General features: G+C 35.6%; 1 protein-coding gene across 1 annotated transcript in view; it reads left to right on the forward strand.

The window, feature by feature from the left end:
* Positions 1 to 27,500, forward strand: part of LOC128249537 (uncharacterized) — an 82,537-nt gene that overhangs the window by 44,649 nt on the left and 10,388 nt on the right. The window contains exons 4-5 of the mRNA XM_089363990.1: positions 11,992 to 12,149; positions 13,684 to 14,001. Of these exons, the coding sequence (XP_089220116.1) occupies positions 11,992 to 12,149; positions 13,684 to 14,001 (476 nt within the window). The remainder of the gene's footprint in view (positions 1 to 11,991; positions 12,150 to 13,683; positions 14,002 to 27,500) is intronic.

The raw sequence follows: 27,500 nt of genomic DNA on the forward strand, positions 1-27,500 counted from the left end.
ATATGCGTACACACACACACACCATACACACACACACCATACACACACACATACGTCCATATATTCTGTTTTATTGGTTGGTAAGCTCCGAATCAGTCAATTAGTGAATTGCTGTGCAATTGTCCCCGGATGAATATTATGATATTTAGTTGTTGTTTTTCTTGTTTTATTCTCTTTTTTTTTTGCGTTTTGTCTTTTTATTTTCTTATTTGCTAATTTCTCTACTGTGTGTGGACACATACCCACTCAAGCACATCTGCACACACACATACACATATATACATACATATATATATATGTATATATATATATATATATATATATATATATATATATATATATACATACACATATACATAGATACATATATATGTGTGTGTATATATATATATATATATATATATATATATATATATATATATATACACATGTAATATGAACAATAACCAGTATATACATAAATATATATATTTAGAGAGAGACTGACAGACAGAAAGAGAGATAGATAGACAGACAGACAGACAGGCAGATAGATAGATAGATAGATAGATAGGTAGATATAAATGTCTGTATATATATATATACATATATATATATATATATATATATATATATATATATATATATATATATATATTTCTATATATACATATGTATTTATACATGTATGCCTGGATGATGTGTCTACATTTTAAAATTATAAAATCATATTTCAATTATTTAGAAATTATATACTCACCGTGTGTGTTTAATGACAGTACGTTCAGGCTATATTTGACAGTTTGCATAAAAGGAAAAGAGAAAACAATATCTCCTCCCACAATAAAAGTATCTAAGAAAATCAAGCAGAATCCTCTAGAGTTGTGGTTCCCAAAGTTTCTTGGGCTGCCACCTCACTGGCACCTAGCACATCACCCCCGACTTATCACCACAAATATAAACCACTTCCTACAGCAACTTCAAAACAACTGCTTTTATTTCATAAATTAAACTTAATCTAATTTACTTATAATTTTGATTCTGTTACATACATACACACATACATGCATGCATGCATGCATACATATATATTAGGTTGTTCCGAAAATAATGGCTGCTCTAAGTATTGTGATTTGAAACGCGGTTGTATCATAGTATTTTAATTATATTTTAGGTGAATTTCAACACACTTAATAATTGATGTATGCTCTTTAATAATTTTCTACTTATTTCAGACAGAAGACATTCTTGAAGCATAGGTACCCTTAATTATGAACATGACGAAAAAAGGACCTTCGCTTACTTTTCTTGCATGAGTTCAAGCTTGGGCCCAATGCTTTCCAAACTGCTGCCAATATTAACAGAGCATTGGGAGAGGGGATCCACTAGTGATTACACAGTACGAAGTTGGTTTCAGAAATTCCGTAGTGGTAATGAGAACCTTGAAGATGAAGAAGGTAGGGGACAGTCATGCAGTCTTGACAATGAACAATTGAAAGCAATTGTTGAACAAAACCCACGACAAAGGCCCCGGAACCTGGTACATGCATTCCTCACTATGTCCTTGGGAATCTCCTCCTTGATCTTCAAGCATCTCCTTGATCTTAGCCAGCAGCTCCACCTTGGTTTTGCAGGCTGAACAGTTGGTGCTTTTCTCAATTGTGTTTCATACGTAGTAATCCATGAGATTATCCTTGGAGGAATTAAGAGGCCAAGAATTGCACTGGTGATGTTGTAGAAATTAGGATTGCAGGTATGGCAAAGAGGTGGCTCCTGCTTCCATATATGGCCTTTCATTTCTTGTACTGGGACCTTAACTACCATGTGGGTTTTGAAAAGAATACAAGCCTTTTTAATAGATTTGAAACGAGTAATAATTAAGCATCCTGAAACACCCCTCACACCCTGTGTATATAATCATCATCATCATCGTCATCATCATCATAATCATTTAACATCCATTTCCCATGCTGGCATGGGTTGGGTGGCTTGACATTTATTATAATAATATACATGTGTGTGTGTGTGTGTACATGTATGTATTTGGATATAGACAGACTGGCAGATAGATAGGCAGATAGATAGGCAGACAGGCAGATAGATAGATAGATAGATAGATAGACAGACAGATAGATAGACAGATAGATGGATAGATAGATAGATAGATAGACGGATGGGTGGATAAATATAGTTATAAATATATATATTCATATATACATTCATATGTATACATACACACAACACATCTCTCTTTGTATATATGTGTGTGAGTATATATAAATATATATATGCGTGTGTAAATATATGTGTGTTCTTATATATATATATATATATATATATATATATATATATATATATATATATATATATATATATACATACATATATATATATATATATATATATATATATATATATATACATACATATATATATATATATATATATATACATACATATATATATATATATATATACATATATATATATATATATATATATATTCGTTGTATGTTCATATGTACGTATGTATGCAAAATCAATACAAATGCATTTGTATGCTTGTTGTACGAGTGAAAAGCGTCTAATAATTTAATAATTCTCTAAATGTAGAAAGCATAAAGAGATTACTGTAACATGACACAACTATTTTATGTTCGGAGATTTATAGTTCAATGTCAATGGGACATACTTCCATGCCTAGAGTACATTCAAGCCAACAACTCTCTCTCTCTCTCTCTCTCTCTATGAGCATGTGTTTCTGTGTTCATAGTTTATGTATGCCTGTCTGTATATAGGTTCTATACATATAAGAGCATTTCTGTGTCTGTGTGCATACATTGTTATTTATATGCATCTGTGTGTGTGTGTGTGTGTGTGCATCTATGTATGTATGTGTCTTATGCTATATGTAAGGTGTGTTTCTAAGGTGGTGAACTGGAAGAATTGGTAGCAAATTAAACAAAATGTTCATGCGTTGTTTCTTCCAACTCGTTACAATTCTTCCTCTGTTGGAACACCATGGCTATACAGTTCTATATTTAAGAGATGAGGAATTATATACATTATTTAAATTGTTTACATTTGACGGATATTTGTCCTCATCTTGTTTGTTGTTAACACATTTCGGTTGATATATCCTCCAGCCTTCATCAGGTGGCTTGGGGAAATTTCGAACCTGGGTTCTCATTCCTAAGGCATTTTTTGATGTTGTTGCTGTTGTTGTTGGAAAATATGAAATATGTGTGTTAACATTCCTACCAGCTCGCTGCCACTTTACATTGCACATATTTATTGGTAAGCCAATGATTGATTGAGCTACCAGACTTCAACTGTATCCTCCCACTCAACAATGCTCAACCATTCTTCAACCACCATCCACAAAATTCCCCACCAAACACTCCACCACCGTTATATCGCACTCTGCTCCATGTTTGAGTTCATGTTATAAATGATATCTGATGTGTCGTACTAAGGAATTAAATAAACAATCTACAGTTAATACCATTACTGCTCTCTTATCTGTAATATCCATTAAAATAAACGCAACCCCCAGCACCAGCACTGCCACCACTGCCACCACCATCATTTTGTTTTATTCTGGACTGAATTCTCTCTCTCTTTCTCCCTGTTGTGTGTGTGTGTGTGTGTGTATATATATACATACATACATACATACATACATACATATATATATATATATATATATATATATATATCATCATCGTTTAACGTCCGCTTTCCATGCTAGCATGGGTTGGACGATTTGACTGAGGACTGGTGAAACCGGATGGCAACACCAGGCTCCAGTCTGATTTGGCAGAGTTTCTACAGCTGGATGCCCTTCCTAACGCCAACCACTCAGAGAGTGTAGTGGGTGCTTTTACGTGTCACCCGCACGAAAACGGCCACGCTCGAAATGGTGTCTTTTATGTGCCACCCGCACAAGCCAGTCCAGGGGCACTGGCAACGATCTCGCTCGAAAATCCTACAGGAGCCAGTCAGGCGGTACTGGCAACGGCCACGCTCAAAATGGTGCATCTCATGTGCCACCCGCACAAGAACCAGTCCAGGGGCACTGGCAACGATCTTACTTGGCTTGCCGGGTCTTCTCACGCACAGCCCATTTCCAAAGGTCTCGGTCCGTAGTCATCGCCTCGGTGAGGCCCAATGTACGAAGGTCTTGCCTCACCACCTCAGCCCAGGTCTTCCTGGGCCTACCTCTTCCACGGGTTCCCTCAACTGTTAGGGTGTGGCACTTTTTCACGCAGCTATCCTCCTCCATTCTCACCACATGTCCATACCAGCGCAATCGTCTCTCTTGCACGCCACAACTGATGCTTCTAATGTTCAGCTTTTCTCTCAAGATACTTACACTCTGACGGGTATTCACATTGACATTACACATCCAACGGAGCATACTGGCTTCATTCCTTGCGAGCTTACGTATGTCCTCAGCAGTTACAGCCCATGTTTCACTGCCATGTAGCATGGTTGTTCGTAATGTTTTATTGTACATAAAATTATCAAGGCTCTGCTGAACATGGGGCATTGGTCTTCATCGCCATCTTGGAGACGAGTACCAAAGTCTCATGTGGCAGGTTTGATAATTGCTAAGAAATTTTGTCTCGGCATGAAACCAACGGTAGCATTGTAAATCCACAAATAAAGAACATCTATGCACCAACACGGTGATGAGCACCCATTCTCACTATTCGATATCACCATATACATACATACAACATACATATACGCACACTCACATATTTATATATGTATATATATATATATATATATATATATATATATATATATATATATATATATATATATATATATATATATATATGTATATATATATATATGTATATATATATATGAATATATATATATATATCTAAAAACTCACGCTACCCCGACCACCACACCAGACTCACCTAACCAGCACACAGAGAAAATTACTCTATGCTCAACAGTGCTTGCTACAACATTTCAGAAAAATGTAATTATCGTCAAGTAGCACCAGTCTGTTCTCCTTGAACACACTTTTGGCAAGTACAGAGCAAATCAAACATTGCTATATTGTTCTTGTTGCTGTTGCTGTTGTTGTTGTTGTTGTTGTCAAAGTATTTGGTCTATTTCGTTTTACTTTTCATTTCTTTTTCATCTGATTGTCTTCTTCGAGTGTCCTGTTTTTATAGTTGTCGAGGATTTTTTTTTTTTTTTTTTGTTGTATCTTACCAATGTTTTCTGGCTAACTTTCTTCCCTCTGCCTTTTCTTTGACAGTTTGTAGCGATGGACGGCGGTGGTGGTGATGGTGATGGTGGTGGTGGTGGTGGTGGTGGTGCAGCAGTATGGTGGTGGCGCTACGGCACGATGGTGTGACGGTAGTGTGGCAAGAAATTAGTGGAAGATGAACTACTTTGGATGATGTCAATTACAAAGTGTCAATCACTTTCACTGTTGATGCTGCTGCTGCTACTACTACTCCTACTACTACTATACATATATGCAACATACCTGTATACATATCTATATATATTTTTATATATATACTCACTCACACAGCTAACATATATGTATGTATATGTATGTACATCATCATCATCATCTTCCTCCACCTCCACCTCCTCCTCCTCCTCATCATCATCATCATCATCATTGTCATCTTCATTGTTTAATGTCCCCTTTTCCATTCCGGCATGGGCTGGATAGTTTGACAAGAACAGATGAGCCAGAGGGCACCACCATGTTCTATGTCTGCTTACAAATGGTTTCTACAGAAGGATGTCGTGACATCGCCAATTATCCACAGATACATCTATATATATATGAATGCATAGAGTATGCATATATAAACTTGTATACATACACAGACATCCATATTTATATATGGTGACACGTAAAAGCACCCACTACACTCTCTGAGTGGTTGGCGTTAGGAAGGGCATCCAGCTGTAGAAACTCTGCCAAATTAGATTGGAGCCTGGTGTTGCCATCCGGTTTCACCAGCCCTCATTCAAATCGTCCAACCCATGCTAGCATGGAAAGCGGACGTTAAACGATGATGATGATATATATAGATATATATATGTAAATATAATATGTGACAATTATTCAGCAGCCATGATAAAATTCTTGTGAGTGGATTTGGTAAACGGAAATGTGTGTGCCTGTGTTTGTCCTCCCTCCATCACTTGACAACCGATGTTGGTGTGTTTATATCCCCATAACTTAGCAGTTTGGCAAAATCGACCAACAGAATAAGTACTAGGCTTACAAAGAGTAAGTCCTGGGGTCAATTTGTTCAACTAAAGGCAGTGCTCCAGTATGGCTGCAGTCAAATGACTGAAACAAGTAAAAGAATAAAAGAATATATATATATATATATACAGTTCTAAAACTTATAAAAGAATATATGAACAGAGGTGGCACCTCCTGGGTTATTGCTATTAAAACAAGGGCAGTAAGTGTCGCCTTCAAATGCAAGGTATACACGAAAGAAAATGCATAGAATTTGCATATTTAAATTTGCTTTTTAATTTATTACAAATTTCTTATGATTTTCAGTTGGTGGTAATCCAGTTGGATGTGTTTAGTACTATTTCGTTCTTTTTAAAAATCTTCAGCATAATATTACAAGTAACTTATTCATTAAATGTATTTCGAAGAGAGACATTTTATTACAATTGTAGATGAAATTACAGCCTGGAGGAAATTCAGGAAATTTTTTTCCTCATGTATATGAATGTGGCCGTGTGTGTGTGTGTGTGTGTTGTGTATGTGTGTGCACACATGTGTATGCATGCATGTGTGTGTGTATGTGTGTATATGTATAAGTATATATATATGTGTATGTACATATATGTTTACACATATATATGTATATATATGTATGTATATATATATATATGTGTATATATATATATATATATATATATATATATGTATATATATATATATATATATATATATATACTCACATATTCATATACATATATATATATATCTACTATATTTATTCATATATATATGTGTGTGTGTGTGTGTGTGTGTGTGTGTGTGTGAGTGTATATGTGTGTACCTATATGTAAATATATGAAATAAAAACATTATTTTTTTTCTTATTACGTTCTTATAGAGTTTCTGATATTTTGGAATGATTCCTCAGTTTGGAAAACAGAGGAATTTTATTTATTTATTTTTATTTCTTGTCCATAGTTCATCAAAGCATAGAAATAATAAGGAATTAGATTTCTCCAAATGCTTTTCGAGGTGGGGGAGTAGCAAAAGAGAGAAAGGAAGAGGGATTAGGAGCAAGAGAGAGATATAAGGTGGATGCACAGAGAGAGATAAGGAACGAGAAGGGGAGGTTGTATTGATCAGTGTAAAGGATGGGTAAGGTTTGGATCAGAGGCCACTTGTCAATAGCAATATACAAGTTCATACACATTTACATATACATATATATATATATATATATATATATATATATATATATATATATATATATATATATGTATATATGTATATATGTATGTATGTATGTATGTATGTACACATAGTGATAGTTGAAATTAAATTGCTAGCTTGCATATTCCCACGCACAAACACATCAAGAAATGAGGGTGGTTGTGTGCAGGGATATGTAATCTAGAAAACAACTCATCCATCCACCCATACATACATATATATATATATATGTATATATATGTTATATATATAATATATATATGTATATATATACATGTATGTGTGTCTATATGTATATATATATATACATACCTATATATATATATATATATATATATATATATATATATATGTGTGTGTGTGTGTATATATATATATATATATATATATATATATAACAATTAGAAAATGGAGGATAATATGCTGATGCATGCATGTATGTATATTTGTGTATGTATCTACATATGTACAAACATACATATACATATATATCATCGCAATTACATGCACACATGTGAAAAACGTACATGTGTGTAAATATATTAAAATGCCACATGCTGCCATGGGATATTTTCCCACAGCCATAATATATATATATGCTTTACTATGGATTAAAAATCAAGCTCATGACTGCCTGATCTTGTACGTCTTTTATGTTGCCCATTTGCAAATACAGATATCTGAGCCAACCACTATATAAGCTCACACATATATATATATATATATATATATCTTTCTCCCTCACACATACAACACCATATATATGTGTGTGTATATATATATATATATAATGATAGTAATCTCTTAAATAACCAGAAGATGGATTTAGTATTAATCTTTATTTTGAACAACGGTCGTTTTGACCCCCTCCTGCTACTGTCCCCTTTGGGTGGGACTCTGTTCAACATGTTGTGTTGCATCTGTTTTGCAGTCTGAATCTCATCAGGTACATATCCATACATAAAGTTGTGTCTTGCTAAAAATCCTCAGTTTTGGCTGTCATGTTGTTATATACCCTTGAGTCCAAAATATTAAATACTCATCCGCTTTCCATACTGGCATGGGTTGGATGGTTCAACTGAGGACTGGCAAGCCAGGAGGCTGCACCAGACACCAATCTGACTTGACAAGGTTCCTACGGCTGGATGCCCTTCCTAATGCCAATCATTCTGAGAGTGTAGTGGGTGTTTTCTATGTGCCACCAGCACTGGAGCCAGTCAGGTAGCACTGGCAACCACCACCCTTGAATGGTGCTTTTTACATGCCACCTGCACAGGAGCCAGTCATATAGTACACTCCCTCTCACTCCCCCACATATATATATATTGGAGGTGTATGGCTTAGTGGTTAGGATAATGGACTCATGATCATTAGATTGTGATTTCAATTCCCGGACTGGACTGGTCGATGCGTTGTGTTTTTGAGCACAAGACACTTCGTTTCACATTGCACCAGTCCATTCAGCTGGCAAAAACATGTAACCCTGTGACGGATTGGCCCACCCGTCCATCCAGAAGGAGAATCTATATGCCGAATACCAGTTGTAACACTGCTCTACGTCCCAGCAGAAGTCTGCTGTTGTTCTACAACCCATTAGAAGAGGACAGCCATTCTATGTGTATGCAAATTACCAGCATACCACACTAATATGCATGATTAGTAGTGTGCAACTGTTCTATGAACAACGGAAGAGCACCTCTAGTCTACATGTGTGTTAGTAGCGTACCACTGTACTATAGCTTTCACGCAAAGAAGAATGGTTCAGAAAGTGATATCACTTAGTCTTCGTATTCTTATTGATCGTTTGTTTCTTCGTCTTCTTCAGTCTTGGAATAAAATATTTGGTGAACAGGGACTGTGAGCACCAAGCCACACAAATTACCGACATTACTACTACTACTACTACTACTAACACCACTACTACTACCACCACCACAACTACTGCTACTACTACTACTACTACTACTACTACTACTACTACTACTACTACTATTACTACTACTAACACCACTAACACCACCACCACCACAGCTACTACTACCACCACAAAAACAACCACCACCACCACTGCTGCTACTACTACTAACACCACTACTACCACCACCACCATAACTACTGCTGCTACTACTACTACTACTATTACTACTACTAACACCACTACCAATACCACCACCATAGCTACTACTACCACCACTACCACAGCCACCACCACCACCACTACTACTACTACTACTACTACTACTACTACTAAAATTACTTCCACCAACACCACCACCACAACCACCACAGCTGATGATGATGGTGATGATGATGGTGATGATGACCATGGTGACATGATGATGATGATGATGATGTAAATAGCAATAGCGGAGATGATGATGATGATGATGATGATGATGATGATGATGATGTTATGCCAATGACAATGATGACGACGAGCAAAAATGCTGACATCTCAAGAAATGAATGGAGAATTAATACAAGAGTCTTCGTGTGTTTAAAATGATTAAAAAAAAAACATCCACTGCCATGTTTTAACTCTTTCAGCTTAAACATTCTCGCTTGGATTAAATCATTTGATAAACGAGTACAGTTCTGTAACACACACATGCATGCGCATACACACATACATATATATGTATGTGCATGTATGTATAAAATGAATATATATATATATATATTATATATAAATATATATATATATATATATATATATATATATATATAGTGCGTGAGAGAGAGAGCGAGTGAGAGATTATAGATTTGATAGATATATATATACATGCATGTATATGTATATATATATATATATATATATATATATATATGTGTGTGTGTGTGTGTGTAAGTATATATACATATATATATATATATATATATATATATATATATATATATATATATATATATATATATATATTTCTTTCACTGTTCTAAAAATGTACGTTTTCCACATTTTTGTTTTTTATGTTGTCGTTTTTCCTTTTGTTCACATTTTTTGGCATCCTGTACCCATATATGCCTGTATATATACATATATATGTAGGTATGCACATATATGTATGTGTGTATATATATATATATATATATATATATATATATATATATATATATACACACACACACACATATATATATATATATATATGTTGGTGGCACATAAAAAGCACCATCCAAATGTGGCCGACGCCAGTGCCACCTAACTGGTTCCTGTTCCAGTGGCACATAAAGAGTACCCACTACACTCTCAGAGTGGTAGGTGTTAGGCAGGGCATCCAGCTGTAGAAACATTGCCCGATCAGATTGGAGCCTGGTGCAGCCCACTGGCTTTCCAGACCTCAGTCAAACCGTCCAACCCATGCCGGCATGGAAAACAGACATTAAACGATGATGATGATGATGATGATGATGATGAAGATAATGATGCTGATGATGATGATGATGATGAAGATAATGATGATGATGATGATGATGATGAAGATAATGATGATGATGATAATGATGATGATATATAAGAGCAATTACAAGGAATATGGAGATTAATGCATTTGCATATCTTTTATTTCTACTATCAGTTTTACAGCTGTAGAAGTAAAAAAGTACGAGATGTATTAATTTTCATTTTCATTGTAATTGTTTTGGATATACACTCAGTAAAATTCTGATAATCTTGTGGAATGAACACAGGATTTATCCATTGGATGAATTACAGTGGGATTACTCTAAGTAATCCTAAACGATCCTTACAAGTCAATGCCATTTGCCTGGACCTACATTCAAGCAGTACCTGCCCGGAAAATTTATCCCTATCTAAATTCAAATTACGATAAACGTAAATAAACAAACGATGTTTGCTTTTAGAAGCGTTGAGATGTCTTTTAGAAAGTTAAAGAAGTGATTTTTAAATTCTCAATCGCAGAATAATGCTAATAATATAGCCTGAACAGAATAAACTATCCCTATTTTGCAGAGAAAAGTGTAGGTGGCTCAATATATATATATATATGTGTGTGTGTATATATATATATATATATACATGTGTGTGTGTGTGTGTGTCGCATTTCATCCGTTGTTACGAGTTCATGTCCCGATGAGGTCGACTTTGCTTTTCATCCTTTCAGGGTTGATAAAATAAGTACCAGTTATGCACTGGGGTTGATCTAATCAACTTACCGTTTCCCCTTTGGCCTTGTACCAAAATTATATTCTTTTATTTTTTTATGTTTCAGCCCTGTGGCTGTGGCCATGCTGGGGCATCGCCAGTGACGTACATACCCTCCTCCCCCTCCTCATCATCATCATCTAACGTCCGTTTTCCATACTTGTATGGGTTGGATGGTTTGACAGGGACCAACAAGCCAGGGGCTACATCTGGCACCCGACTGGTTTGCCATGGTTTATATGGCTGGATGTCCTTCCTAGTGCCACCACTTTACAGCATGGCATGGACTGAGTGTTTTTAGTGGCACCACCCATTTTTATTATTGATTATGTGTTTATTATTATTATTATTTCATCTTTTTTTTCATTTTTTGCAGGATGTTGTTCAGTTTAACATCTCCATTGACTATACAGTGAGTGAAGCACAAAAATTTCCTGTAGACTATTACCTCATATCATACCACATTAAAATGAGCCAGTTCCTTCGAGGTCAACAGTTCAATCCTGAAGGAATCAACCAGACTCAAAAATCAAGGTTTGTGAATTAATTTTTCATTCATTTTTGTAATATCTGATTTTCTGAGCAAGCATGACTTTGATAGTGGAACTATTTGAGGTTGTACTTCTCCAGCTGGATGCTCTTCCAGTTGCCAACACTAGCCTGTTTATCAAGAAAGGGAATTTTTTTCTATTCCAGGGAAATTTCTAAGTTCAGGGATAAGGGACTATTGCAGCTGATACTTGCACAAGCACTGGACAAAAACAGGGTCACTGTCCATCTGGCTATCCAAATGACAGAACCTATGTAGACACACATTTCTTTGACTGTGCCCTTCAGAAGATAGGCCTTCGCAGCCAAAAAATATAAAGGTTTCTCAACTGTCATTTCTGCATTGTTAGAAGCTTTACATATATATATTTCTTTATTGCCCAATTGCCCAATGGGGGCTAAACATAGAGGGGGACAAACAAAGATAGACAAAGGGATTAAGTCGAGTGCATAACTGGTACTTATTTAATTGACCCCAAAAAGATGTAAGGTAAAGTCGACCTTGGCGGAATTTGAACTCAGAACGTAACGGCAGATGAAATATTGTTTAGTATTTCACCCAGCATGCTAACAATTCTGCCAGCTCCCTGCTCTTTACATGTATACATACACACACGCACACACACACATATACATACACGCATGCACACACATACATATTTCCAGGTTCACTCCCACTGTGTCACACCTTGGACAAGTGTCTTCTACTATAGCGTCAGGCTGACCAAAGCCTTGAGAGTGGATTTGGTAGACAGAAACTGAAAGAATCCCACTATATTTATATTTATATATATATATATACACAATGTATACATTTGTATGTGTGTCTTTGTGTCTGTGTTTTTTCTCCATCACTGCTTGACAAAGGGTATTTCTGTGTTTATGTCCCTGTAACTTAGTGGTTAGGCAAAACAGAGTGATAGAATGAGTAGTAGTCTTTAAAAAAAATTTTTAAGTTCTTGGGTCAACTTGTTTGATAAAAACCCTTCAAAGGCGGTGCTCCAACATGGCCACAGTCAAATAACTACAACAAGTAAAAGAATATAATCTTTTGTGCTTTTAGTGTTATTCTTTCTTTCCTTCCTGTAAAAATATGATGCTAAGTAAAAGTGCAGTTCTCAAAACAAAGCAAACGAACTATCCAAAGAACAAATAAGGTTACACAATTCAGTGAACACTGAACATGGTGTGTTCAACAATTTAGAAACAGTAGCCATGTCAACCTTAAATTATGCTTTTTTTTGACTTAAAAACATGCCTCGCATTGAAAAAATCTTGCACTTGATATAAAAAATATGGGTTGTCTTAGCTGGAATGTCCTTACTTGAAATCAATCCACACAGAAAATGCAGTACTTGATACAAAATGCATGGGTAGGTCAGAGAATGGAGTTTGGTACCTGGTCAACCCTGATAGAATGAACAAACTTAATATCAAGAATGTCCATTTACACCAAACACACAGTTTTCTTTGGTAAAAAACAAAAATTAAATTCTGTCTTTTTTGTATATAATTTCAGGACTAAAATCTATTTCTTAAATAATTGCTCACTTCAAAGTGATATTTTGGATGAAAAAGGACAACAGGAACCACCAGGCCATAATTTCACAGTAGTGGTGAATGGATTGTTCTTCGAAGAATTGGATATATATGTTTACAAAATAAGGACTGAAGATCGCGATTTTAACTTTACAACAGAACCGAACACCAACAGCACAAAGAAGAGAATATGGTACCTTACGTTAGAAAAATATTGGGAGCTGTGGATATCTTGTATTCTGATGATTCTAACTGTTATTTTATCAATAACATCTCTCATACACTGGTGCTACAAAGCGTAAGTAATATATTTCACCTTTGATGTTCTTGTTATCCTTCTTCTCCTCATGCTTTTCTTCTTTTTCTCATCCTCCTCCCCTCTCTTCTTCTTCTTCTTCTTCTTATCATCCTCCTTCTCCTTTTGTTTACACTATTCTTTCTCTTCTTTTTCCTTAACATGGAATGATTTCAAAAGGGAAAAGTAATCTGGTTTAATCCTCTATTCAACCTAAAGGTTTCCATTAACATCGCTAAAAGCTTGCAGGTGCTAATTAAAAACTATTTCCCAAGAAGCTGTGGATATCATAAACTCTTTAATCACCATAATATCAAGGTTAGCTTCTTATGCTTAGATATATCATTTCCAACATTATACACAGCAGATGCAAACATGCACTCATGCATTTCCCACCTTACACTCCAATCTGTAGCTGCTAAAAATCCCACTAACTCTCCACTGGAAGGATTCTGCCTTTTCAAAGGCTCTAGTCTACAGAGTTCCACTCATATTATCTGATAGCTTCTCACGGTTTTATACGGGTATGGCAGGCAATATGACACATGATCAGCCGTCATTTACAAGTTCATACTTCACAGAATGATGTCACATTGAGTCTATCTGACAGTTACATTAAAGGAACATATATTTTTAAACATAATTTGATCAGTAGGTTTATCCAGTTGATAAAAAAAAATGAATGTTCAAATACCAAACTTGACGGAAAAGTTCATCATCACCATCATCATCAGTGTTATCATCATCATCATCATTGATATTCTGTTTTCAATGCTGGCATGGGTTGAACAGTTTGAGAGGAGCTGATAAGCCAGAGGGCTGCACCAGGATCTAGTTGTCTGTTTTTGGCATGGTTTCTACAAGTGGATGCCTTTCCTAAAACCGACCACTTTACAGAGTGTACTGGGTGCTTTTTTATGCAGCAACATCACCAATGCTTTTACACGGCACCAGCATGGGTGCGTCCTATGTAGCACCAGCTCTGGTGCATTTTATGTGATGCCAGGATGGGTGCTTTCCATGTGGTACTGTCATGGATACTTTTCATTCTGCTTTTAGCTGTATCAGCAGTTTGATTCTGTTCTGCACAACTTAATGTTTTCACATGAATAAAAGAACAATACTGATAAACATTAAAATATGCAGTTCTGAATCAAACTGTTAATATACAGAAATAATATAACTTCTATGAAATTTATCCTTACTGCCTTTTCTTTCATTTGCACACCTTCCTGTCTGTCTGTTTGTCTATCCATATATCTGTCAATCTATCGATCAATTAATCTATCAATGAATTAATGAAAGGCTCTGTGTCAACTTCTTCTATATTCATCTCTCTCTCTTGTTGTATACATACACATGCACACACATATATGCACAGATGCATACACTCACATACACAGAGAATGTGTTACACATGTACATATATGTATGCATGCATATAAAAGTCTTCATTATTCTTAATAACGTACCAATGTATATATATGTGTCTATAGTGTGTATGTGAGTATGTGTGTGCGTGTGCGTGTGATGATGATGAACAAAACAGTTAAGGGAAAGAGAGGAAAGAGATACAAAGAGAGAGAGAGAGAGAGAGAAAGTGAGCAAGTATATATTAGCATGTTTATGTATGTGTGAGCAGGGGGGAGGTATATGTGTGGAGAAGGAGGTTGTGTGTGTGTGTTTGTGTGTGTAGTGTGTGTGTGTGTAGTGTGTGTCTGTGTGTGTATTACAATGCACCCACTAACGGAATCAAACAAGGTACAGTTGTTTTCCTATCTTCTTTGATGTTTCCCTGTTATATTCTATAACTACAAATGTTATACATATTCACAAACACACACAGGCAGGCATATGCACACACGCATATATGCACACAGATACACATAAAAATCTGTCCATACCTATATACAAACGTATATACATGTATATATATATATATATATATATATATATATATATATATACATATATACACATGCATATATGCATACACATACATATATCTATATTTATATATGTATATATGTGTGTATATATATATATATATATATATATATATATATATATATATATATATATATATCAGTGGCGTGCGGTGACTTCTGGGGTTGGGCATGCAATGAATTTCTCCCCCACCACCACCAATTGGCAATTTTTCAGTAAAAGAATTTTCGTATTCCTACGATTTACATGTGGGAGATTCTGAATATGCAATCACCCCCGTATGATCTAGAATAAGCAGGGAATAAAAAATGGCTCTGTAGAGATGAGCCTGAAATAAGTGTATTGTTTGTATCTTTCTCTCTCTTCGAAACGTCAGTACTTTCCCATCCTCACTCTCCCTTTAAAATGTCTAAAAATCATAAGTGAAATGGAATAAAGATGAAATTGGATTCTGTTAATATTTTTGCATATTCGGAATCTCTGTAAAAGGTAGGAATCCGAAAAAATTTTTTCAAAAAATTTCGTTTTTCAAAGGGGTGCGATTCTGCATTAGCCCCTATACCTATTGGTTCAGCTGAATCAATTTGAAATGATTTAATAAAGAGAACACATTTAGTTAGATTATATGGCCATGGTTTTAGATAGTTACGCTCTCGAAGACAAGTCAGGTGCTTTATCATGCTACTTGTCAATTCCGGGAAAATTGTTGATCCTCAAACAGACTTCTCAGACTTTCTGAACTCCGTATATTAAAAGACTACATCTCACGCACATACATTAAAAATACACGCATATACATGAATACACACACAATGAAAGACAGCCAAAATTCAACATTGTAAAAAGCCCCCCCCCCCCAAAAAAAAACTGTTGTGGCAGAAGTCAACATCTCTGAGATTGAAACAAGACATATACGACCGTAAATAAACTACACCCAGCAGCACAGAAACTAAAACCTATGTAGGTTAGGTGTGACGAAGAAGTCGAACCATTTCTCCTACGAAACAATATTGATATAAGAAGGTCGAACCTTACGTTATAACAAACACTAACCAAAACCTGAAATATATGCCCTTTAATATATTAAGTTGTTTTTTTTACTGTTCTAAAATATTATTTACCTCATTTATAAATTAATTCAATTCTTCGATCTTTCTGGGCAAATATATCTATCATATTTTCATAGAAATCTTCTCTTTTCATCAATTGCTGTAATAAATCTTTTTCAATCGACATTAGTGCTAACCCAGACAGTCTTCTTTCTCCTGTCGCATTTCTTTGGTATGGTTTGATTCTACTTAATGCAGAAAGCGATCGCTCTACAGAAGCAGTGGTAGACGGAATTGTCAAAATCAACTTGCACAGATTGAAGAGTTCACGAATATTTCAAGATCTATCAAAGATTTTATATGCCTTTGCGAACGCTCGTGCTTTAGCATAGCCATATGTAAATTATTTAAATCATCATAGCCTTTATCATTCTAAACATTCTTTTCTAAGCAAAAAAGTAAACAAGGCCAACAGAATAATTTATTAAGTGTATCAATTCCAGTTAACCATTTTTTCTTTTCATACAAATAAACCTGAAATTGTCTCGTGAATTAGGTAAATTCGGTGTTGGTTTCTTTTAGAAAAAACTATTTCTCAAAATATCGTTTATAACACTCATTTCGAAAAAGGCTACTTTTATATAAGAATACAGGTGTAAGCGTAAATAATACAGGTGTAAGCGTAAAGAATACAGGTGTAAGCGTAAAGGATACAGGTGTAAGCGTAAGAGTAAATTGCATCTGAGTCAATTTCAACAAAACGAAAAAATAACGTTAGTAAAATTAATTAAAGATTAATTAGCTACTTCTGAAATAAGAAATATAGTATAGATAATATTTTTTTTCAGAACACTCCAAAAATATAATAGTGCAAACAGATGTTTTGGATAAAAAAAAATTCAAACTTACCGCCATGTTATTCCGACATTTCATCTGGCTAATTCGGGAATTATGGGATTGCTCAAAAAGTGGGTCAAAAAGTGGAACGAGGCTAGCAACAATTGTACACAAAGAGGGAGAGGGGAGGGGGTGTCAGGTGGTCTTCTCAAAGCAGACGAACGAGTCAGTGAGAGAGGGGGAAGGGGAGGCAGAATATTTCGAAAACACCTGGACGGAGTTTCTTTGAAAAAAAATGAATATTTTATCGAATTTTCCGATGATATGGATAAAAAAATCACAGAGCATGCAACGCATACTTTGCATGCCTGAGAGTTACGCTTTGGTATTCCGCTGAATTTCATTTTGAGAACAATTTAGGTCTTAGTAGACACATGATGTGATCTACTTCTATCACATTAAATGTCCACGTTAGTGGTCAACGTTATATATGAATATATATATATATATATATATATATATATATATATATATATATATATATATATATATATATATATATCATCATCATCATCATCATCATCATCATCATTTAACGTCCGCTTTCGATGCTGGCATGGGTTGGACAGTTTGACTGAGGGCTGGCGAGCCAGAGGCTGCACCAGGTTCAATCTGGTCTGGTAAAGTTTCTACAGCTGGATGCCCTTCCTAATACCAACCACTCCAAGAGTGTAGTGGTTGCTTTTATGTGCCACTGGCACGAGGGCCTGTCAAGCGGTTCTGGCAACGACCATGCTCAAAAGGTGTTTTTACATTCCACCTGCATGGAAGCCAGTCATATATATATATATATATATATATATATATATATATATATATATATATATATATATGTATATATATATATAAATTTATCTATCTATCTACCTACATATATAAATACCTACATACATTGAGGGGCTACCCAAAAGAAACAAGAATTTTGCAATATTTTTTTATTCACTTAGTTTTACATGTTTGCAATTTTAACTCCTTCAAAGTATTCTCCATTTGAAGGAATATATCGGTCCAGGCACATTTTCCACTGTTCAAAGCTGTGCTGGAACTCTTGCGAGTCTTTTAATGCCTCCATTCTTGTTAATCTTCATCTCTTCCACATCTGTAAATTCCATTGCTCCAGCTTTTGTCACCAGTGATGATCTTCGGAAAAAAAGGTTCGGTTCAACTTCCAACAGTTCTTTCAATTCTTGAAATGCATTCAGTTGCTGTTACTGGTTTAGATCTTCCATAAGCAAGTGAGGCACAAATTTTAATGCACCTCTTTTTATTCACAATTCCTTGCCCAAAATTCATTGACAGGAACTTCCAGACACACCAGTCATATCAATAAAATTTGTCAATTGTTTAGTGAATGTCCTCCAAGATCAGATCATGAATTTTCACGATGTTTTCATTCATTCGGGATGTCGACGGTCATCCTGAATGTGATTGGTCTTCAAGCGACATGTGACCATTCCTAAAGCTTGAAAACCACTTTGATCATGGCAGTGGCCTTGTAAGTTGTTTGAAGCATGACAACTGTTTCAGTCACTGTTTTCCCTGCAGAAAACAAAATCTTACAGAAACACATTGTTCCTTCATTTCAGCTATCACAAAAATCAAACTAATTGGCGAGAATCACTGCAAAACAAAGAAATTCCATGTGGCAGTACGACCTCACCCGACAACACCAGCTGGCAGACTGATGCCTGAGGGTTACATCAAGTGTCTTCTTGTGACAGAAACTTGATTTACAATGGGCTTGTCCCACAGAGAACGTTTCTTGTCACTTTTGGATATCCCCTCCTCGCATATATATATATATATATATATACACACACATCCAGACATTTACACACATGCACACATTGATGCTAACATGGATATGTGTACTTTTCTCTCTGTCACACACACATTCACACATGCACATACACACACACACACACATGCACACATTTCCTCTTTGGCGCCAACACAAATAAGGTCATGTGATTTTCTCTGAATGCATCTATGATAATAAATGTACGATCACACACACGCGCATACATGAAGGCCAAGCAGTACAGCATGTCATTTCCAAATTTCTGGCTGAGTGAATTGCATCATAGTGCTGCTTTTCGCACAGATGGTGCCCAACTGACCCTACTATACTGTGTAGTTAACAGAATCAAAAACAAACAATGCGCATACGTGAAATTAAAAATATAAAATGGCGATAATTTACCCACTGCACCCTATATGTGTGCATATATATATATGCATATGTGTATATATATATATCAGGTGAGAGAGAGGAGAAGAGAAAGAAAGAGAGAGAGATAGAAAGAGAAAGATATGCAACAGCAACAACAACAGCAATTTTGATGAATGACTTTTAAATAAATTATCAAAGTTTATCAATGGATATACTACGATATCATGTTGCATATCAATTTACACCATCTGACCGTTTGTGATATAACATGGTAGTTTAAAAAAAACATCCAACCATTTTTTGCAAGACGTGTGAATTATAGACTAGTGAAAATTTTGAAATACCATGAAATGGTCTTATCTTTACTTTTATCTCACCATTCTTCATAACAGACTAATCTGGCTGTTTTGCCAAATTTGCTTTTAGTATTGGTTGCGTTAAAAATCAACCAATCAGCAGTCAATATAATCTCTCTCTCTATAATTCTTATTGTGTGTGTGTGTGTGTGTGTGTGTGTGTGTGTGTGTGTGTGTGTGTGTGTGTGTGTGTGTGTGTGTGTGCGTGTGTGTGTATGTGTGTGTGTATGTGTAGGGTTTTGTTGTTCAAAGTTATTTGTTTATGTTATGCTTTTTTGTATATGATTTAAAAAGAAAATATTTCATATATTTTTTCAATGTATATGCATGTATAGACATACATACACACATGCATATATATAAATGTGTGTGTTTATAAATATACATACATATATATATATATATATATATATATATATATATATATATATATATATATATATATATATATATACATATATATAAACATATATATATATATATATATATATATATATATATATATATATATATATGTATATGTATATATATATGTATGTATGTATATATATAATCAGCATCATCATCGTCATTTTAACATCTGTTGACCATGCTGGCGTGGGTGTTAGTTTGCATAATACTCATATCTGCTACGACTAAGGTTTATATATATGTATACGCACATAAACATGTATATGCACATATACGTGTGTGTGTGTGTGTGTATGTATGTATGTGTGTGTATGTATATATATATATATATATATCATCATCATCATCGTTTAACGTCCGCTTTCCATGCTAGCATGGGTTGGACGATTCGACGGAGGACTGGTAAACCAGATGGCTACACCAGGCTCCAATCTGATTTGGCAGAGTTTCTACAGCTGGATGCCCTTCCTAACGCTAACCACTCCAAGAGTGTAGTGGGTGCTTTTTACCTGTCACCAGCATGAGGACCAGTCCGGCGGTACTGGACAAGATGACAAAGGACCGAGGTACATGGTGCCTGGCCATACTGAGGAGGACCTGTACCCCATGGAAGAAGTGTTAAGACCAATCCTGCTGGTGGTGAAAAGCACTTGTGTGGAGCCAGAGCCATGTAAAAGCACCGATCACACTCTGTGAAATTGTTAGCATCAGGAAAGGCATCCAGATGTAGAAACCATGCCAAATCAGACTAGAGTTTGGTGCAGCTTCCCAGCTAACCAGCTCTGGTCAAACTATCCAGTCCATGCCAGCATGGACAATAGATGCTAAATGATGATGATCATGATATATTTACATTTATTAGTCGTTGCAAGGTTAATAACCTGGTGTAGAACTGAAGAACTCAATATACATATGCTTCAGAACAAAACATTGAGTGCAGAGTGGTAATAAGAAAAAGAAATGACAAAGGAATAAATGATTATCTTATGAACTTCATTGGCTGACAGTTGTTTCTGCTATAAGGCGGTGAGCTGGCAGAAACGCTAGCACGCCGATCGAAATGCTTAGCAGTATTTTGTCTGCCATTACATTCGGAGTTCAAATAGGCCAACAGGTTTTGGGGTCTGATGATATGCCATAAAACTAAACCCTTTATGGATGGGAAACCTAAGGCGGTCCCATAAACTGGCCTTCCCTATTCTTAATATTTCAGGGATGATAGTGGTTTATTGAGACGATGAGTTGTGAAATTTTTCATATCAAAGAATGATAAACTCAAAAAAAGTTCTTTTTATATTCAATGGTAGGTGATCAGGGTTGCTGGGTGTGCAAAAAAAAAAATATGCTCTACATCTTCGAGTGTCCTTCTTCTTTCGGATTTATGTTTTCTACAACTGATATGTGTGTTTGTGTGTTCGTGTGTGTGCGTCTATACATACACACACAAGAGTTACGGAATGAAGTAGTTAAGATTTGTGCTACATTTGCCTCATGGTAGGCAGAACCTCAGAAGTGGTAAAAGTCCACACGAGGCATATGCTGCCAGCTACTCTTAAGGTCAAGGATATCCTTGGCCTGAAAAGTAGCCAGCAGTATACACCTCACCATGAAACATATGTAGCCCAGATTTTACCTACTCCATTCCATAACACCCAGCAACCTTGATCACCTACCATTGAATATAAAAAGAACTTTTTTCAGTTTATCATTCTTCGATATGAAAAATTCACAACTCCCTGAAAGTTTTTTTTATATATTTACTAAGGATTGCTTGAAGTTAACTTTCTTCCTACACTTTGATCTCTGGATCTTACATTTATATAAATATATGTGTGTAGGAATCTTTCATTTCCTTCATCAATTTTTATAATTATTATCTCAACAAATACTGCAGAATTCCTGACATAGATTCAGAGGAAATATATCCTAGCCGTAGATGACACCAGGTAGCCCAAACTGTGGATATGCTTTGCTCAACACACTAACTGACATATACTTATTAGTCCCAAAAATCACACACACACACACACACACACATATATATACCTCTAACTCATGCTGACTTGGAAAAACAGATGGAAAGTAGACAAACAAACAAATGCGTGTGTATGCATGTGTATGTGAGTGTTTGTACTTGGATGTATTTTTTCACGCGTGCATGTGCGTGTGTGTATGTGTGTGTAATGTCATTTGGCATCAGTTTGGTCACTTGTTACTTTTTTGTTGTGAAATCACATGACTCTATTGGTCAGCGCTAGTTAGCAGTGAATATATTAAGGTCTGATGAAAGATAAATTAACTGAATTTGCAATATTGATCTCATACAGTCATACATTTGGCAAACAGTTTCCGATATATAGAGAAAAGAAGAAAGAAAAAGAAGAGTTGCGGAATGTATGCTGGAAAGTCATTGCAAATGGTATTAGAAATGTGAAATTATGAGCTAAATGTTTACAGAATGGAACTGAAATCATCAGGTTTGATTCTTCAGTAATGAACCTCTAAACTACCACAATTTTTGTCTGCTAATGACGTTGGCACAGCAAGCTCTGATTTACTCAGATTCTATAAAATCTTATTTTGCCCACAACCTCTTCTAAATATGGAGGGAGAAATGCCTCACTACACAAAGGTAAACAATTATAGGTGCAGAAGTGGCTGTGTTGTAAGTAGCTTGCTTACTAACCACATGGTTCCGGGTTCAGTCCCACTGCATGGCACCTTAGGCAAGTGCCTTCTACCATAGTCTCGGGCTGACCAAAGCCTTGTGAGTGGATTTGGTAAACAGAAACAATGACAATGATGGCGGTGAGCTGGCAGAAACGTTCTGAGTTCAAATTCCGCCGAGGTCAACTTTGCCTTTCATCCTTTCGGGGTCGATAAATTAAGTACCATTTATGCACTGGGGTCGATGTAATCGACTTAATCCATTTGTCTGTCCTTGTTTGTCCCCTCTATGTATAACCCCTTCAAAACGGTAGAGGAGTAGGGGCCGAAACCGGACGTGGTTCCTCCTGATGATGTTTTGAGCTAACTGGATCCTATAAAGGAGCTGTTGTGGTAGCAGACCACGAAACATGGTTGAAATTCTTCCTAGGAAACAACAATAACAATGATGATGATGATGATTTCAAATTTTGGCCCTAGGCCAGCAATTTTGGGGATGGGAGTATGTTGATTGTCCAGTGATGGTAGGGGGACAAACACAGACACACAAGAATATACATATATATATATATATATATATATATATATATATATACGATGGGCTTCTTTCGGTTTCCATCTACAAAATCCACTCACAAGGCCAGTACCGCCTGACTGGCCTTCATGCCGGTGGCACGTAAAAGCACCCACTACACTCTCGGAGTGGTTGGCATTAGGAAGGGCATCCAGCTGTAGAAACTCTGCCAAATCAGATTGGAGCCTGGTGTAGCCATCTGGTTCACCAGTCCTCAGTCAAATCGTCCAACCCATGCTAGCATGGAAAGCGGACATTAAACGATGAAGATGATGATGATGATATGTATATATATATATATATATATATATGTGTGTGTGTGTGTGTGTATGTATGTATATGTATACATCTGTATACGCATGTATGTATACAAAGAGAGAAAAATAGAGAATAATCAGAGAGAGTGAATGACACCTGGAGAATGAGAGAACGAAGTAGAAAATTATTATAAGTTGATGAAAGTATTCTAGGCTTAATTAAAAGATTAGCCATGGGAAGCTTGAGAAACTGTGGCATCAAGACAGGAGAGTGGGGAGGTTAGTGGGTATGGTGGTTCAATGCATAGGCATGTGATGTGTGAAACAGAAAGGCACTGGGTGCAGGTGGGGCTGGTTGTGGGAGCAGACCGGTCAAAGGTACTTCAACTTTAAATACTTGACAAATATTTCAACCATTTTGCTAATGCTACTTACTGGACTCATTGATGTATGCAGCTTGTATGTAGACTATGAATGTTTGCATGAGTATGTGTATACATGTGTACTAATATATATTATATATATGATGGGTGTGTATATATATGTATATATATACAGACATGCCCACACATGGATGCATCTCTATCTCTCTCTCTCACTCTGTCTCTATCTATTTACTTATACACACACACATATACACATATATGTGTGTGTGTATATACATATGTATGTATATAAATATATATGTATATATAAATACATATGTTTGTAAGTATATGTATAGGAATATATATATGTATGTATATATATATGTACATATATGTGTTTAAATATGCATATATATACATATATTCTCTTTTTTATGCTCTATGTAAATATATACATATATATATGCATATGTATATCTATATCTATCTATCTATCTATCTATCTATCTATCTATCTATCTGTCTGTGTCTCTATCTATTATATATATATATATATATATATATATATATATATATATATATATATATATATATATATATATATGCATATATATCTTTCTGAATATAAGCAGATATGTGTCAATGGATGTATGTGTATGTGTGTGTGTGTGTGTGTATGTACATGTATATATATAAAGAGTGAGAGTGAGAGACATATACACACACAGATGCACACAGACACACAGACTCACACATGCACACACACTTATACACATACATACATATATATATTTATCTTACAGTGGAAAGCAACCCCGGTGAAAGTAAGATTTCACTCTGTTGCTCTCCAAAAATCACAATAATATTAAAAAAAATAACAAAAATAACGAAAATAACGAAAATAATAAAAATACCAAAAGTTAATAAAGTAAAATTAAAAAACAAAACAATTAAATACTCCTTCTTATTTAATTAATTAATGAAGGTTTAGCGAAAAGTGATTCCTTCAAATCTTCTCTAACAACTTACCATTATTCAAATGAAAACAATGCTGATTCCATATATTATCACATTGCTTTAGCTTCTTGCAGTGTGTGTGTGTGTGTGTGTGTGTGTGTGTGTAGGTAGGTGTTTGTATATGCGTGTATGTGTGTGTCTGTATATATATATATGTGTTTGTGTTTGTATGTGTTGTACATATGCGTCTTTGTGTGTTTGTGCATGTATATATGCTTCTGTGCATGTGTGTTTGTGCGTATGTGTGTTTGTGTATGTGTGTGTGTGTGTGTGTGTGTTTGTGCGTGTATGTATCTGTTGTACATGTGTTTGTGTGTGTGTGTGTGTGTGTGTGCTTGGGTGTGTTTGTGCATGTGTGTGTGTGTCTTGTTTGTATGTGTTGTACATATGTGTGTTTGTGTGTGCTTGGGTGTGTATATGCTTGTGTTTGTATGCGTGTGTGTACGTTTGTGTATGTTTTGCTTGCATGTGTTTGTGTATGTATGTGTGTGCATGTGCATGTGTGTATCAGTGTTTGTGTGTCTGTACATGTGTGTTTGCATGTGTGTGGATGGGTGCTTATATCTGTGCAGGTGTGTGCAGGCATAGCTGTGTGGTACGAAGCTTGCTTCCCAACCACATGGTTCTAGGTTCAGTCCCATTGTATGGCACCTTGGGCAAGTGTTTTCTACTATAGCCTCAGGCTGACCAAAGCCTTGTGAGTGGATTTGGTAGACGGAAACTAAAAGAAGCCCATTGTGTGTATATATATATATATATATTATCTTATGATATTTACTTTACTTTATATTATACTCATTTATTGTGCTTTTAATTATTAATTTTTCTATATGTGATAGTGGATTTTCATCGATGAGTTCTTGAAAATTGGTTATTTTCCCTAAAACTATATATATTTTATATATACTTTATCTATAAGGCTCAATTTAATTTTAATTTTTTATAAATTGATTTTAATTGAGTTTTTTACCTGTAATTTTGGATTTTGTCCCTAATAATATTATTATATATATATATATATATATAATACATATATATCATCACCATCATCATCGTCATCATCGTTTAACGTCCGCTTTCCATGCTAGCATGGGTTGGACGACTTGACTGAGGACTAGCAAGCCAGTTGGCTGCACCAGGCTCCAATCTGATCTGGCAGAGTTTCTACAGCTGGATGCCCTTCCTAACGCCAACCACTCCGAGAATGTAGTGGGTGCTTTTACGTACCACCGGCACGAGGGCCAGTCACACAGTACTGGCAACGGTCATGCTCAAAAAGGTGTTTTTTACATGCCACCTGCACAGGAGCCAGTCCAGCGGCACTGGCAACGATCTCGCTCGAATGTTTTTCTAACATGCCACCAGCACAAGTGCTAGAAGGCAACGCTGGTAACAATTACGCTCAAATGGTGCTATTTACAGGCCACTAGCACAGAAGCCAGACAGCTGCTCTGGTAATGAACACACTCTGATTATCAGGAGTGTCAAGCAAAGACACACAAACCTAAACATGGGTTGATTATTGAAAAGCATTCAATATGATACTAGACTCCTGGATAATAGATAATAAGGGAAAAATAATAATAATAATAATAATAATAATAATAATAATAATAATAATAATAATAATAATAATAATTTGCACATACATATGATGGTGGTGTCAGAGAAGGTTTATGGATGTAGGCAAGTATATATATATATATATATCATCATCATCATCATCATCGTTTAACGTCCGCTTTCCATGCTAGCATGGGTTGGACGATTTGACTGAGGACTGGTG

The sequence above is a fragment of the Octopus bimaculoides genome, chromosome 15 (genome assembly GCF_046866305.1).
Source record: "Octopus bimaculoides isolate indiv1 chromosome 15, ASM4686630v1, whole genome shotgun sequence".
Lineage (NCBI taxonomy): Eukaryota > Metazoa > Mollusca > Cephalopoda > Octopoda > Octopodidae > Octopus > Octopus bimaculoides.